At 33.0% G+C, this 17,644-nt stretch overlaps 1 protein-coding gene across 3 annotated transcripts; it reads left to right on the top strand.

The window, feature by feature from the left end:
- Nucleotides 1-6,095: 6,095 nt before the first annotated feature.
- On the top strand, nucleotides 6,096-16,299 carry LOC145965131 (uncharacterized). 3 transcript variants are annotated; one of them, XM_083088494.1, is made up of 8 exons: nucleotides 6,096-6,354; nucleotides 9,488-9,752; nucleotides 10,513-10,673; nucleotides 12,343-12,456; nucleotides 12,692-12,980; nucleotides 13,268-13,491; nucleotides 15,565-15,705; nucleotides 15,999-16,299. In XM_083088494.1, the coding sequence occupies exons 3-8, from the start codon at nucleotides 10,554-10,556 to the stop codon at nucleotides 16,095-16,097; spliced, it is 987 nt and encodes a 328-aa protein (XP_082944620.1). In that variant the 5' UTR covers nucleotides 6,096-6,354; nucleotides 9,488-9,752; nucleotides 10,513-10,553; the 3' UTR covers nucleotides 16,098-16,299. The 3 variants fall into 3 exon arrangements, with proteins under 3 accessions (XP_082944620.1, XP_082944627.1, XP_082944610.1); XM_083088501.1 differs by lacking the exon at nucleotides 9,488-9,752; XM_083088484.1 differs by lacking the exon at nucleotides 6,096-6,354 and having other exon boundaries at nucleotides 9,672-9,846.
- Nucleotides 16,300-17,644: the final 1,345 nt, after the last annotated feature.

Below are 17,644 nucleotides of genomic sequence, written 5' to 3'. Positions count from 1 at the left end.
TTGCGTATCTGATTCTTATAGCTTCTTGTTAGTTTAAGCTTGACAAAGTGTTGAGAGATATACATGGTATGACACATAACGTAAGAAATTTTACAGACAGCATCTTTACAATACAAGCAGATAGATATTACGAATATCCCGGATATATATGTAACACATCCTGGACATGAGTTACGCATTAGTTACGTGATTTCTAAATAATGTCATTAACGATCTTTTCCGTTTTATTGGAAAACGATGTTCATACGTTGTCCTTCTTCTCTATTGACGATACGGTTGATTAATCGTAATGGGATAAAAATAATTCAACGATCTCGACTCTTGTGTATATTTTTGAAGAAACTATCGATGGAAATTTTTGCTCGTTTTGCAAAGAAGATCTGTTGAAACTGATCATTTGCATAGCTCAAAATACTTTCAAAGAGACTTTTTACGACATTAAGACATAATTTCTTCAGAATTATTTTCTCTCTTCTTCACTATCTTTTTTTCTGTTCTCTTAACACTCATCTCTGTCATTTTCTTACATGTTAACTTACATGTAACGGGTCAGACGTTTCTTGGCATCGTTATGGATTGACAGGTTTATGCAATTTCGCATAAATCGGCATCTTATCTCCCATTTATCTCTCTGCGTTTCTCTGCCCTCCTGTTTTACATCTCTTTATGGTTTAATGGGTCACATGAGGAAATACAGATTGACATCGCGTTTATGCGTATATCTCATTTTAATGACTCGTGAAATAAATTAATAGTGCAAATAACTGGGATTCAGATCTTAATATTACGTAAATCGATTTAATTACCTGCAGCAACAAATCGACATCTTGACTTTTCGGAACGGATGGTGAAAGTCCACGTGATACTAAAATCCCGCGCGGAATTCAGCCTTTGTTCCTTAAATCAATCTCCCGAGCAGGACCCCTAAAGCCGACACGCTCGTCCCAACACGAATTTCGTAATATATTTGCGTCGATTCGCACGTTTGCGTCACGCTATAATTGCAGAATCTATGAATCGATGCGTCTCCATCTGGTATGCCTAGCGATTTCACTTTGATTACATGTAAATGATAAATCGCGAAGGCCCGGAGATGTGTTATATCGACGGAAGTGAAAATCCCTGATCGACCACACTTCTCATTTCCTGAATGTTACGCGTGTCGTTGACATCATTTTCAGAAGACCATTGACTCTTAAAGATAAAATAACTAATTAGTATCAAATATATAATGTTTCATCATTCGTATTTTTCTCTCAAATAATTTCTATTCTCCCTGTACGTAATTTTGTGGTGATTTTTGTTTACAATAATTATTTTTTAAATTGCATGAATTAAAATACAAATAAAAAGAGATGCAATGACATTAATTAGTGATCTTTTCACCTATCCTTATGCGTTAATGACCTTTCGCAAGTAAATTCTCACGTTCCAAATAATGGTTCGAAGTTTCTCAAGGAGGTAAAGTGTAATTAAACGATCGAGATCAATTAATGAATGAGAAAAAGTCGCGATTCCGACGAGAAATCTCTCCATTAAATTCCCCGTTCTGTTAAAATTCCAAAGGATGAGGTGTCACATTGATCCTCTCAGTCTCTGTTTCGCAAGTGAAAGCACATTTCACTGTCTGATCATGAATCCTTCTACCATTATACGGAAGATCATTTTCTTCCGCTAATGCTTAGGCGCCACTTGCGTGCACTTCGCGTGTTACTCGAGCATGTGTTATGATAATACGCCTGTGGCATCGTATGATCAGTGACCGTAAAAATCATAAGATCTATTTTCGATGAAGCAACAGTTTTTGAGAGAATTATTCTAACGATTAATTTTTTCATCAAATAAATTGTAATAAGATTTAAGAAAAGAAAAAGATAGAGTAAAATCCATGAGAAGCTAGAATAAAATCCATGAGAAGCTAAAATAAAATCCTTAAGAAAGTATAAAATAAATGCGAATAAGAATATTTTAATATTTTTTAAATTTGAAAAATATTTGTTAAGCGCATAAAGAGAATACTGAAGATTGATCACAGATTATAGATCAACTGCGAAGGCCACAGTCACTTTCTATCTCTAAAGAAAGTGAAACTTTTCGTTAGACTCGAGGTCATTACTTGACCCTCATGCCAGTGCCTCACGACTGACACTCCTAGTACTAGCATACAGACACTCTCTATCATTCGTATTATGTAATATATCTGACCAATTTTATTTCATCGATTATTTCAATGAAATGTTATCAAACGAAACCAGATATATGATATTATATTATAAAGATCAATGTTTATTCTTCTTTGAATATATGATTAATTATTAAATAAGTATTAAGTTTCATTTTCTACCTATTTATATTCTTAATCGTAGAATTTTATGGAAATTATACGTATCCCTTTATAGATAATTTTCTTTTGCAAATAATTTGAAATAAATGTCAATCAATTGATATTAAGCTTACATCACACAACGCAGTGGTTTTACGCGCACATAAAATTAAAACGAGAACTACTTTCTCATCGTCGTCATCACAGGTCATTGACATAATGTGGTATTAAGAGTCAAGCTTGAGAGAGTTTATATATGTATATACAGGGTGTCAGGCCAATCTCTTTCCAAAAAAAAGTTCTTGTAGCTTACCTCGAGAGCTTTTTAAAACACTATAATAAAGTATTTTTTTATTGAGTACTTTTCGAGTTATGAGGCTTGAAATAATCTCTTAATTTTACATAAACCATAAAATATCTAATAAAATATTCATTTTTTGATTATCTTACCTTAATACTTTTACAAAATAATGAGAGGAATCAATTGGTGTAAAGAAAACACATAATTGTTTCGAAGAAAAAATATGTAATTTGCAATTAACAATTATATATTTTTTTTTCGAAACAATTATGTGTTTTCTTTACATCAATTGATTCCTCTCATTATTTTGTACATAAAAGTATTAAGGTAAGATAATCGAAAAATGAATATTTTACTAGATATTTTATGGTTTATGTAAAAATAAAAAAATTATTTCAAGCCTCATAACTCGAAAAGTACTCGATGAAAAAATACTTCATTATAGTGTTTTGAAAAGTTCTCAAGGTAAGTTACAAGAGCTTTTTTTGGGAAGAGATTGCCCTGACACCCTATATATATTAACCATCTCTATATTGGCTATAAAAGTCTAGTATATTACTTTTATATTGGTAGACATTTTCTTAAATAATTAAATAATTTACAATAATTGTATCTAGAACACACACATACATAAACACATTGATTTACGACCCTGAAGGGAAAACGATTGTGCGCAAATTAAGTAGAATGTTCATTTCTTGCGCTATATCGTAAGAAATGGAAATATCGCATACAATATTTTAAACAATTCATTATTCTGTTTTTTACAATCGACAATCCATTAGTATCTGTGCTATCAATTTTGCTTTAATCGCGCAGATAATAACGCTGCGCCAATTTGCGAAATCTTTATCAATTGCGAAAATCTACATAATACACAAGATGTATATAAGTTTTTTTCTAGAGCAAATAAACCATAGATCGCGATCTCTTTGATTCCACGTGGATTCAACGATTCATGAACTTTGCTCAAGAACTTCCGAGTAGATCACCGTGGTCTAGAATCTATAGAATCGTGCAAAAAAGAAAAATGAGAAAAAACTGTAACACATTACTTGTCGTATAATTCATTAAGAATCCTAATCACAAAGTATACGTAATATAAGAATATATAATCATGTGTGAGAAATATCTTGTATGTCAATACGTAATGACCTATAATTAATCAACATCTTTCTGTTCAAGGTAATTAATGTACTTTTCAAAATTTAATTAATTTGTTTATTTAATCTTTGACCAAAAAAATACAATTTCTTTACATCGTACTCGGCAATTAAGTTTATCGAGAGAAATCTTGTCACATTGTCTGAAACAATTTATCAGATTACGGACAGCCATGCTTGCGAAATGCGAATTAGAATAGACAAATACGATTGATGCATCTCGTCCTATAGAACGTCGGAAATTATCTTGTGTAATTACGCACAATTTCACTACGGAATTGACTTTATAGGCAGTGTCAACTGTCACTCTAGAGAACGTTGCTCGCGAATAATTATGAAAGGATGTTGCAGTGCATGATTTGTTTTGCATCATCACTGCCTGTTACATAAAAACAGGTAAACGATATAATCTACATTTTTTTACGAAAGATAGAGCCATAAATTACATAAAAAATTAGCCTTGAAATGTGACACACTCTTTTTTTGACACTCAACAAATTATTGTACTAAAAAATTATTTTACGTTAGCAAATATAGGTCACATAATCTATAGCTTGCAACCATTAATATTTACGATATGGTGCGTTATTATCTGAGATTATTTAATCTTTTAAACTCATAAAAATCACGTTTTTTAAATTATGACGTATATAAAGATGTTATTGCGAGAAAATGCATGTAATCATTGTATTATATTTCTAAATATAATCGGCTTTGTACATGCAACTTGCCGTTCTATAATTAATAATAATAATTAATGCGACATTAATCGCTGCAAAAACATTTTAGCTCCTCGATCCTATGGAGCTATAATAATTTTACGATGCACAAAAGTGTGTTGTGTATGTAAAAAATACGTTATTAAATGATTTTATTGCCTACAGAACTGCCATTACAGAATAGCACACATGTGTTATCGATTTTGATTACGCAAATACTGTTTCTACACAACAGTATGATGATCTAAATCTGTTCCGATCAGACCTGTCATTATCTGCGCATTGCGCACTTCGCTTATTATCTCTCTTACTGATTATATAGTGTTCCTTTCTTGCACGCTGTAGAAAATAGTCGGGAGATTGAATCTCTGTCACGTACTCTCACCTCGCTTATAATTTATATGAAATTACGAAATAAACTTCCGGAACAAAGGTTCGAAAATAATTCCTTTTTCAGCGCATTTATGTATTATTTGAGGAAAATAAATTTAATATATATTATTATGTATTAATGGCCGGAGATAAGTGATCGATTTTATTTATGGAAGGCTGACAGAGAAAGGAATAAAGATAAATGCGTCGCGAGATCAACGTGATCAACTTTTACTCTCGTTCTCGGAGACACAGGTCTCGCGCGTGCCCATTACAATAAATTCTCTTACAGCATGTGCTCAATACAGCTGGCGATAGCAGTAAAGGAAGTTTCGTAGATAGAGCTTCGATCGGAGAAAGTAAAGAACGATATATTTATTCGGGTTACACGACTGCGATTGAACAACACATCCGACGTGTCATTATTTGCGAATAAATATGCTCGCGCGAACAATTTGAACACGTGTCATGTCACATTACATAATACCCATCGAAGAGCAATTAATTACTTTCATAAACGTAAAAAATCGTCAGAGAATATCTCAGTATTTATCATATCGCAATGAAATAGACAAAGTGTTTCGAAGATAAATGTTTTAAGACAACTTAATAAAGATAAATGCAGCAGCATTGACAGATTAAAATATTGCGTAATATTACATGGGGCACAGTGTGAAGATACATAATCTTTTAAGCTAAAATTAATTCGCCACACCATATCTCATTAATATTTTATAAAGCAAACTAACGTTTTTTATAGAAACCTAAGTACATAATATTTTTTACATTCTTCTCGCACAAGCGAAATGCTCATAGAATGCTTTTATCCGGTATTTCTCGAGGAAAACGACGAATACACATGGTGTACTCTATCTCATAACGAGAAATATAGTCATCACTGTCAGATACGTGCGGGATTATTCTCCAGAAATGCCGGATAAAATCATACTTCGAGTTCCGGCCGATATGTCAATTGACGGATCTGTCAACACGTGTATGAAACTGTCACTCGCGCGCGTCACGCGACGCTGGAGCTGCGTAAAATTTCCTCACCCACCATCGTCATCGGTCATTCGCGCCGCCACGAATGGTGACGTGTTCGCTTCGTGGCGGCCAATTTCCCCGACTTTCTTTCACGAACGGCAAACGCCGTGGCCGCCTCCTGGCTTCTATTCCGGCGCATTGAAGTCTCTCAATCTATCTGCCGCGCCGCGAGCAAACGCATTCCGTTTCGGGACTTCCTCCCACGACGAGAATCTCCGTCCCTCTTCGCGATCGATGATTGAGAGGACGTTCGCGGCAAAGGTCGCGGTTACGCGAGTGATCGCGAGTAATGTTCGAGTAATGTTCGAGTGATCCGCGTCATCCGATGAACCGTTGCGATAGTTTAACGAGTGTACCTTGCGGTTTTTTTGAGGTCGAAGACCCCTGCTGCGTACAAGAGGAGGCAGCAACTCTCTGCGGAACGGGGGAAAGGTAGATGTAATGAAGCGCGAGATGACTTATTCGGCGAATATTGAAATAATTGGCGAAGTTATAATCACAAATTCCTCTAAATCTCCATGATAATAGTACCATTAATGTCATTTTTACGACGCTATTATTTAAATTTAATTTCGTTATGCTTAGATTAGATGAACGCACTTTATATACATTTTATGTATATTTTTTAGCTTACGTTCCGGCGATTTTCTTTAATCAATTTAGTAAACAAACATAAATTATCGTTGTTGGTCAGTTAAAGGTGAATGAAAATTAGAAATCTGCGGGGCCCTCGACCATTGGACAACTCGATTCGGCAAGAAACATTAAACCTCGCGTAAAATATGTTGCATATTTACCGTTATATATAATCGAAAGGACATAAACGTGTCACAGAGAGCATCGAGAAAGTCAATATTCTCGTATATTTTCTCTCCCGTAGAATCATATATACTTTGAATAATTATTCTTAAAGTCTTTACGATTTTTGTTGCGCGTTCTCTTTTACAATGCAAATACAACGCAAAAAATCACAAAGTTCGAATCAATAAATGCGTGCAGCGTAGATAAATATAATTACCACATGGCATTGCTTCTAAAATATGTACATACATATTGTTACTGCACTTGTGCATATCGTACGTAATTTTTCCTCTCATTTATGCGTGTCACGATTGCAATGATCGTTACTCAATATATATCTAATCATTATCGTACTTCTTGGATCTCATTCCGGATTAAAAAAGGTAAGCATATGTACGCAAAAAAGTTACATTATCACTTCCTTCTATTTTTTTTAACGTTTTTGTAAAATGCCATTGCAGTAGAAAGAATTTGAACGAAAGTTAAATTATGAACGAAAGAACCGAATAAAATTACGTAACAATATCTCTATGTTCATCGATCGTACTTGCGGAAATGCGTTAACTGCGCGATTTCGATCCACTTTTGGGGAAATGAGTCACGTCGCCAAGTTACGTAAACCGGCCGTGTCCGTGTGCGCGGGATTTTGCACCTCTTTTTTTTACTTTCCTCCTGTAGGATTACCGAAAGGTGCGTTACTCTCTCTTTCATTGGAAAGTCACCTGGCCGTTTTTTCGCGGTTGAGATGCCGCACGCGTCTACGCGCGTGATCGCTGCGCGGCGCCACATCACGAGCGGTCGACCAGTCTGATCAGTGAATAGCTTTACTACTTAGACGCGTACAGAGAGAGAAAGAGCTAATATTTAAAGTACTTAATTTTCGAGCAAATATTTTCGAATGTCCCGGTGTTTAGGTAAGATTTTAGTCCTTCTTCCTCATTTAACAAAAATTATTTATCTTCTCTATCCATTTTTTTCATTTACTTATTATATTAATTTCATGTAATATCAGAGTCCATGTCACAATGTAAGTTTATTATATGTAATTTAAGCTTTTTATAAGACTTAACGATTCTCTCTTTACCCTTTGAAGCTATCATTATTTTTGAAATTTGGTTTTGAAAACGAAATCGAATTCTTATATCGAAGTTAAAAAAACCTCATTTCATCATCGTGTCACGCATATAAATGGCAATCTTAAATGGCGAGGAATAGATTTTGTTGAGCAACTGTCCTTAAAAAAAAGCGACGACTATCAATACACAGCCCGTGCGTAGAATAGTTCGCAATCGTTTTAAATCACAATGCGATGAAAGTAATACAGAATGCATTCCAAAGATATGCGCTTTTAAATTCTTCACAGTGAACGTCCTTGATGCTTCTCTTTCGACAAGCTCATGTATAGAATTTCGATATCCTGAGTTTTTAGTGTCATTCAATTATTTTGATTCTACCCAAAGAGTACCAAAAATGTCATTCTAAACAATTTTTAATTAAATTTGAAATGTCGGAATAATGGCATTGTGTTAAGATATATAATAAGTTTTATCTCAAAAGTTATTCTTGTCTTTCCACGAATAATTCTAAAAATATTCGATGTATGAAATAAATACCAAGTAGTTAAAAAATTGTTATTAAGGATTATAATAACATATATACAAAATTATTTTCTCCTTCATATAAATTTAAGAAGAAAAGATAATTGTAAAGAACATGAGGCGTTTAATGACTAACTTAAATAAATGGTTACATATTAAAGTGCTTCAAAATAAAGTGCTCTGAGGTCAGAACGATATTTTCAAGATAATGATCAAAGAGTTCATCTTGATTAACTCTCAGAATAGTCTCGCGTGAGCTCCATTAATTACAAATATGTTCCATATTTATGTATAATGATGATTAATAGTTGTAAAAGTTGAGAAAATATTAATATAAGAATATTAATATAAGTCAGTGCGAAAAATATAAGCTTGGTTTATTCAAGGCCTTTCTAAATTACGCTAACAGGCTATCAAATAATACAACGTGACGCAAATATCGTGACACGTTATCATTCAAAGAAAATATTATTCGCAGTTCCGCCACGTGCCTGATGTATTTCTGTAAAATAACGAAGATGAATGGTCCACTTTAGAGAAACTATCTATTATGTAAGCTAGTGTGACGATTTGCTATTTCGTATGAGATAATCTCAAAATGAGTCGAGAAAGCGAGAGTTTGAATACAAGTTGCTAAGCTTCAAAATCACGCAATAATAATCCTAATATGCACGCAAACTTCTTGCGTGTATTCTACATATATGTACATACAACTGAAAAAGAATTATAATCATCAAAGATGATTTTAATCAATTCTTTCTCAAGCAATTAAACTCAAATCGTCTAATTATTTGACCGCGTTTCTGTTTTATAGCACTTTGCGAGATGATAATAAATGATAAATATATTGAATAATAAAAGTAGGATACGTAGCTCCCACGTTTATGTCTATTTTTTCTATTACCTTGGAAAGAGATGATATCACAAACACATAAATAAATGAAGTTTTGTGATTTCTCAAATTTAATATTTGTTGCGAGCATGATGCTGGAATCGCTTGCTAAATAATATTAATGTAATAATAATTAAGAAAAGAGAACGGGGTATTTTTTAAGGAATTGCCTTTTTTTAAATTTCATAAAACAAATATAGCATAGATATTTTTCTTGCCATATGAAAGAAGTAAACTTCCGGGCTTGTAACAGCGCGATAATTCGATAATTTAGCTTTGCGATGTGCTAATCCGAGTGGTGACAAGAGAAATAAACGAGGCAGGGGTGTCATGAAGAACGCTCTGGATAACACCGGCTAATTGAACGGGTTTCGCGAACAAGAGTGAGTTAGAGGACGCCCCACCTGACTGCGGGAGGCGAGGCTCGCGATTCTCGATTCTTGAAGGGGCACGTATGCTCGCCTTCATTCCCCTTCGGCTCCGTAAGACATCGGGACCTCCTTCACCGTGGTCCTCAAACGAGCCTCGCGCTCCGCCAGGTACACAACTCCTCACGCATTCGCTCGCTCGCTCGCTCGATCGCTTGCTAGGCATTTACGCACGCATGCACGCACTCATCGCATTGGCACACTCGTAAGTTCACGCAATTCATTCGTTTTGACTGCTTTCTGAATTTTTTTGCACGCATTAGAGAGAAAACGTTCGTTCGATTTGAAAATTGTTATAAATCGTTGAATGAATATTGATTTTATTCGTCGTCTTTCTCATATTCTTGTATCCTTGTCTATTGTATTTATGCGCAACCATTTCGAACTAATCGCTTATTTGTTCTTGCAATTTGCGGTTATTATTCGACCAACTATTTTATGCTTGTAATTTAATAATCAGCTGCTTATCACTAATATCCCTATAAGTCCTGAATTCATTTGTCTCTTAATTTCTACGGTTTCTTTTTTTGCTATTATAAAAATTAATTGGAGATAGTACTCTTTTCTACATTACGACATTACGCTACGTTAAACTTTTAGAAATGATAATCAAAACCATGACTTGATATCACATTTATATAATAATATTTGCTGCATCTAATTTTCTCAATATTTACCGAATACAATTTTTATTAATATTACTTAATTATATTTACTGTTTGCGAAATTGAATCAGCTTAATTAAAAATCAGTTTTAAACGTATTAAACTTATATAAATGAAGCATCTCCTTTCACTCGACATTTAAGATCAACTTTCAATTTTATTGCCAGGAATTTTAAGAATTGTGAAACATCTTTTTATTTACGCAGAAAACTGAAATATAAATCAACCAAGTGAAAAAGAAAACATAATGCGGGTAGTCTGCACATTTTGCGGACTGTTCTTGGCCATTGCCATTGTCAATTGCAGTCCTATTGTCAAGAGAGATGCAGAAGAGCCATCCCCGGAGGATCTCAATTCAGTGAACGAAGTAAGTCTTGTATTTTATTTTTTTTTAAAGCGACTTATCGTCAAGTATGTTATATATTTTAAGCTATTGAATGTTCTTTCTAGTCGTATGTTCTGTCTAGTCGAGAGATTTATCGGAAGATAAGACGAGTTACCTTGAATTGTCTTAGAAAGTAAAAGAATGAAATGATAGAGAGTTGCAATCATGCACATTGTGCTTCAATAAAGTAATTTAAATGCTGAAGTACTTGTGCACACAAAGAACTATTATCGATCTCTCGCGTTGAGAATTTATGATTATTATGTCGCGTGTCCTCAAAGGCTCTCGGGAAATTGATACATGGAATGAAAGCGCAATCAAATCTCCGACACGGAAATCACATTTCTTTGAAATATGATTGACAAGAATTTGGCAAGCGACAGTATGTTGTTTTATTTTTTTCTTCCTTTCCCTTTTAAATGTAATATACCAATTGAGCGTAATACCTTCACTCGACCTAGAATGAACAGTTCCAAACATATATATACTGAAAAACAAAAAGACAACTATAGAGTTTAGCGTGACCAAAGTGAAAGTAAATATCGGAAAATTTGCCAACTCAATAATTCGCGTGAACTGTTTACATAGAATGCAATAGAAGAATCAAAAATTTCATTATATATATATATATATATATATATATATATATATATATATATATTTATGTAATACCTTTAGATTTATTCAGAGGAAAGTCTTATGTTTTTTTACCTTGCGTCTCTCTTTTTTTATTAACAAAAAAAAAGTCGCAACTAATTTTATAAAAATTTTTGCTTAATTTATATTGATATTTTCTTAATTGTAAAAAATACGCTTGTGAATAAAATGAAATTTGCTTATCATCATAATACGAGTTACATCGGAGAGAAAATATTTTGTGAGCGCATTAATTAATCGTATTAATTAAACGTATTACGCGTATGTAAATGAAATAGATGAAAAACAAACAAACAATGGTATATGAAAAAAAGTATAAGATAGAGAGAGACATGCTTTCAGAGAACGAGTCAAGAGTGAAAGTGGTTGGCGCTGCTTTTACGAACTTAAACATCTGGAGACGGATGCATACGCGAATATAACGAAATTTTTGCGGCACATGATGTACATACATATACGATCATAACGAGCAACGAAGTATCACAGCTGGCTACGCATTAATATAATCGGAATGCGATCAAACTAGAATAACAACCATAGCACGTGCCAATCTCGCTCCTCTAAAATGAAAGCAACATTGCATAATGGTTATAATTACATATGAAATTCAAGCACTAAATAATATCCTACACGTAGCGTAATTGTAATATTTCTTTTTAATTTTATATTAAACAGAGTTTTAAAATCTTTGTATAAAAATCACATAAATAATAATAATAATAGTAATAATAACAATAATAATATTAATATTAATAATAATAATAATTGATATAACTAAATATAATATGAAATATACTTGACTGGTAAATAAAAGTCACAGTGCATCGACAAAAAGTTCTTGCAGGGAAATTTCGTCCTTAATAATATCTCATCTTTGATTTCTTTCTTTCTGTCTGTTATTAATTATGAATTTGATCTTCAATCTATATATGTGTTATTCTTAGAAAATTTTTATTATTTTAAAAACTTAAAGAAATTTTATTATGACCCGTAGATCTATGTATTTGAAGCCGACGAAGCGACCGATGGCGAAAACAAAGGTAGAGATAAGAGAAAGATTGGTCTCGTGGTTGGGATATCGAATGGCATCATGAACTTCGTATTTGGCGTAAGAATAACTTTTTTTGAATTAAATCTCTTCACTTTTACATGCAACAAAATTCATCAAAGTATAATTAATAATTATACAAATAATTAGAACTGTAAATTTGATATAAGATTCCGTTAAAATTAAAATCATGTAAGAGATGTTTTAGGTGTAATGTAGAGATATTATAGAGATATAATACATAGAGATTGCATCATTTTTATTCCTTTTCTTTAATAAATGCCTATTTCTTTAGAAAGCGAACTCCTTATTGGACTCGAAAATAAGAGCAATCGATGCCCTTGAAGAAGCCAACAAGGCGAAAAACGTCATTTATGGAATCGACGCTAGCAAATCAGCAACGTCAGAGTTCCTCAATAAATTAGTGTCCCAGAAAATCCAAGCCGCGTCAAGCAGCATAGGACCGATTATAAACAGTGCAACGACGTTCTTCTCAGGAGCTTCATCTGGTTTGTCAAACGCATTTGTCTCGAAATTCGCACCACTAAGCTCGCTTTCCGGTGGTCTTTCTGGTGGAGGTGCAGGTACGTACAAATACGAGAGTGTCCTTATTTTTTTACACCGGCACTGATATAAAGATATGTCTTAAAAATATGGGGAAAGTTCCCTCTAATTTTTTTTCTTCCATAAATATTTAAATAAAAATTTTTTGTAGCAGAACGAAATCACACAGATCTCTCCAGAGAAGATTATTTATAAAATATTTTATAATTATTGTGCGTTTTGCTATTGATATATATATTTTTTAAAAACTACCGTATATTTATTGTGTTTTATCAGAGTATTTAATGGTTTCGCTTAAAAAATATAGGAGGTAATGGCGGATCGGCTCCCGGATCGGCTCTTATCGGCACTCTCCTGACCCAAGGGATCGGCGCTTTATCGAGTATAAGCCAAACTAGTGGTAGTTTAGGCAGTTTAAGCGGCGGTATCAGTGGAGGAGGCCAATCCACCACTTCCGGCGCAAGCGATACGAGCTCTGGTGCGCAGGCCGGCGTTGGAATTAATGTCGGAGCTTTCGGCAATTTGGCAGGGGTAGGATCGCAATGAGCTCATTTTATCCTTCTCGCTGTAAATTGTGATATTTTTTTTATTTTTATTTTCTTCAAGTCCCACACATATCATCTGTTCTGTGTTTGATATGTAATACAAGCTGTCTCTGTCGGAGAGGGATTCTGAAATATAATATCTTCGTAAGATATTCGCTACTTTTAATAAATTTAATATGACGATTTTTCTTTAACAAATCTCAATAAGCAGATTTGGACGATGGGCAAAATGTTGCTTGTAGGACTGCCCTTGTTTGCAAGTGACAATATTAACTATAAGTGAAGATAAGTGCATGTGAAGATAAGAGCATGTAAAAGTGCAAATAATTTTGTATATGATTTTATATTTCTTATTAATTTTCAGTTTGCATGTGTGATTTGGTTTTTAATATTTTTTTATTTACCTATTTTTTTATTTTAGTTGAAATAATACGCTATGTTTAACAAAGCTGTTAATTAATGGAATTTTAATTTCCTTATAACAGTATAATTCAAATGTATTTTTAATGCAAATGTTCTGCCTATTTTGACGTGTTTCTCTCGTTTTATGCTTCGAGAAATACTGCTACTCCTATATCTAAACAATGTAGTTGAATAAAAATCTAATTCATGCTGACACGCTTTATTAAATTTCCGATTGTGCCACTAATCAACGTTGCTGATTAAAGTAACCCCCTTGTAATTTCGGAAGATATCTTCACGAGACGAGATCTTTCGACAACCGCAAACTATGTCTGCGATTAAAATAAATCTTGTACATAAACAGTACGATTACACACCTCCGCAAACGGCTTAAAAACGGGCGGGATAAAAGCGGGCCGATAAGGTGCAGAAATGGGATATTGGACTGCGGACTTTTTATACTGGATCGGCGAGCAACAGGGAAAGAGCTTGAAAGAAGATGATACTGATACTTTGGGAAACAGAGTGATAAACAAACATTAAACAGGACGTAAAATGCATCATGGAGAAGGGGACGGATAGTAATGGATTTTCGCATGGAGTATGAGCGTTCCATATAATATGGAATGTGTGGATTTTTGTTTCTAGTTGGGCCGATAATTGGCAGGATCTCTCTTTCGCTCTAGAAGCCCTTCCTCCTATAGAAAGTTTGTACTTAGAGCGCCTGAACAAAATATAAAAAAAGGGAAAAAATCTACAAAAAAAGGAAACGTTCTCCTGACGAATCGACGCTTCCAGTTGAATCATGGGTTGTGCCGTAGCTAATATTACAGAAGAGCTAGCATGAATCGACTTGCCATCGTGAAAGTTGTAAATAATTTAACAATAGTCTCTAAGCCCTTAGAGATAAACTAGTGGAATGTGTAAATGATGTAAATAGCGCATCCAAAAATGCTCTATAACACGTAAAGCTAATAATTGATAATGATGTTGAGGATGTTGATGATGATGCTAATGTCAAAAATAAACTTTTAATTATATTTTTATCTATTACTTGTGACGAATTCATTGTAGAGCATCACAAAATCCAATATATCCTCTTTCCTTTGTTTCCTTATTATCTTTAGCTTAGAATTTGTCTGTACAATCGTTTAACTTTTTTAACTAATTTTTTTAAAACATCGATAAGAAATTATAATGGAAATTAGAAATGTAATTTTTTTTCATCTCTTCGAAACGTTGCTTATACAAACATTTATTTTTACATAAATATCTTTTTGTAAGATCACAAATTTTTGAAATAAATATATAAAGGCTATACTAATCTTTAATTTTTAAAAATTTTCATTTTGTGTGTATTTATATATTTAAATAAATACAAATAAAATACATATGTACTCGTGAAATAAAATTATAAGCAGTAAATAGAATGGTAAAAGTAGTAATTCTCATAGTTCCTTTTCCTTCATATTCATCGAATCATTACAAATCAGAAAAATTATAAGAAACGGATACACGCTCATATATAAGGACATTCAAGTTCTATATAATTTTCCCACGTGACACTTTTTATACTGTTATTTCAAACAATGATGAAATATATACTCGAGTAATGAGAAAATTGGATAAACCTCATTTATCGTATATTTGTGTGCAGAAGGTGCCTATTACTACTACCACGGACAATACACCCATTTTTGATAGGAATAGAGTATCCTTGGATATACCATCAAGAGCATTCGGCAGTGGTTTCACCCTAATAACTAACGTTAGCAAGGTTCTCAACAGTATAATCCTAGTGAGTACCGCATATGTTAATTAAAAGGCAATGCATAGTAAAAGTATACAATGCTAATGGTTTCCGTTGACGTAAAACTCTAATCACGCATTTTGTAATATTATGTTTTTTAATTCAATAGCGTACAAACGATTAATATATTCGAATTACCATTCACTTGGAATCTGTTAAATAGAGATGTGAAAGAAATGAGCTTCGATCCGCTTTTATAGAAGCGGAAAATATTAACTTCTATGCATACATACATTTATTGGTCTCCTGTCCTTAATAGTTGAATCATTCACACATTTCAGAACTCGGCTCGCCGAACACAGACGTTCCTAGAGATCTTCAAGCCGTTGTTCCGCGGTTCTTTCGCTATAAAGGGTTTACCATCGGATAACTTGCATTAAGGCATCTCATTTCCGTATCTGCAGGGATTATTTTATACTACGATTTAATTGCTCAATAACTATTGTTTCGTCGAGAAACATTAAACAAGTTCCGATCACATATTTTGTCGATAAATACCGTTGATTAAAACTTGTCGAGTCTATTTCATAGTCTTTGATAATAAAAGATTTTAAATCTTATTTAGGAGTTGACAATACAATTAAAATATCGTCTACGTCAATATGATTAAAATATATTCTTGAATATTTTTCTGCTGTCATATTGCACAATTATTACTTATGACGCCATATTTTTGTCTCATTTTTTATCTACTACTCTTCTACGATCATTTATTTACTTAAATTTTTTTATATGACCCAGAAATTGGTGTCATAAGTAATAGACAAATTTTTAATGACTAAAAGTTTATTATTTTTTTGACGAAATAAATATTTATACATATGTTAATTATTAATAAGTAATTAAAGTTAATTATCAATAAGCAAAGAATTATTTTTGAAATAATTTAGTTTGTAATTAATTAAATAGCATGTAATAATAAAATTCAAAATACGATAAAATATTGAAAAAAGTAAGAAAAAGAGCGATAATCAAACTAGTTTACATACTATAAAATTAATCTTATGGAATTATATTTGCAGTCGTGAAGAATTTTAAAAAAATTTCTCAATATGCATCAATTTGTAACTTAATACATATTGCCATAATCTCATGATTGCATAAATACAAAAATAGATGAGATTTTTTATCCCATTTGACATATTGCTTAAGACATCTATTTATTTATGTGGCAAAATGGAAGTCTCATATTTATCAAAACCGGTTTATTATGCAATCAGCAAATCGTAAAGAAATTCTGTGTTAATAATAAGCATCCGATTGCCCGATAATACTCAATGATTTATTACTAGCATAATTATGCGATTATTATACAAGATCAAACGGTCAGGGTGTCTCGTCCAGCGATGTCGAGAACTCGACCATGTAGTGTTTTGCCACATGTAACGAGGACACTCCTAGAGAGCAGATGCAACATCTTGCGAAAATTTCGCTCCTCATTCCACTTTAAAATATAATTTTCTCCTAAAAATAAAATATTATATTAAATATCTCCATTCGAATCCAACTTTTACATCTTGATAACATCTTATTATACGAAGAAATTAATTATTAGATGCGCACCAATAACATCAGAGAAGGAAACATGTGTTTGATGATTCGTTCCGTCCTGAAAACTTTACGCATTTCTATTGATTTTACCATTTTAAGTCTATTCCGGCGACGTCAGAACAAAATACCGGAAAAAGCCGTTATTTTGCATGACTTTTAGATCAGCGACCTCTTGTACGATTTTCCTTTTGACGAATAAGTCAATGAGGGTCATGTAACATAATGCAAGAATGAACCGCGATGTGCAAAGTTCGAAAAAGAATTGCAACAGACAATGTAACGCATGCTGAAAAGAAAATATATGAAAAAAGTGCAAAAAAAGTCTGACAAATAAGCTATGGCAGCAATGACGCATTTATATAATCCATGCAATTTG

This window comes from Camponotus vicinus, unplaced genomic scaffold (genome assembly GCF_025532165.1).
Source record: "Camponotus vicinus isolate PSW18456_S1 unplaced genomic scaffold, iyCamVici1.0 SCAF_1, whole genome shotgun sequence".
Taxonomy (NCBI): Eukaryota; Metazoa; Arthropoda; class Insecta; order Hymenoptera; family Formicidae; genus Camponotus; species Camponotus vicinus.
Note: the sequence above shows the minus strand (reverse complement) of the source record. Positions and strands in the feature narration are given on the sequence as shown.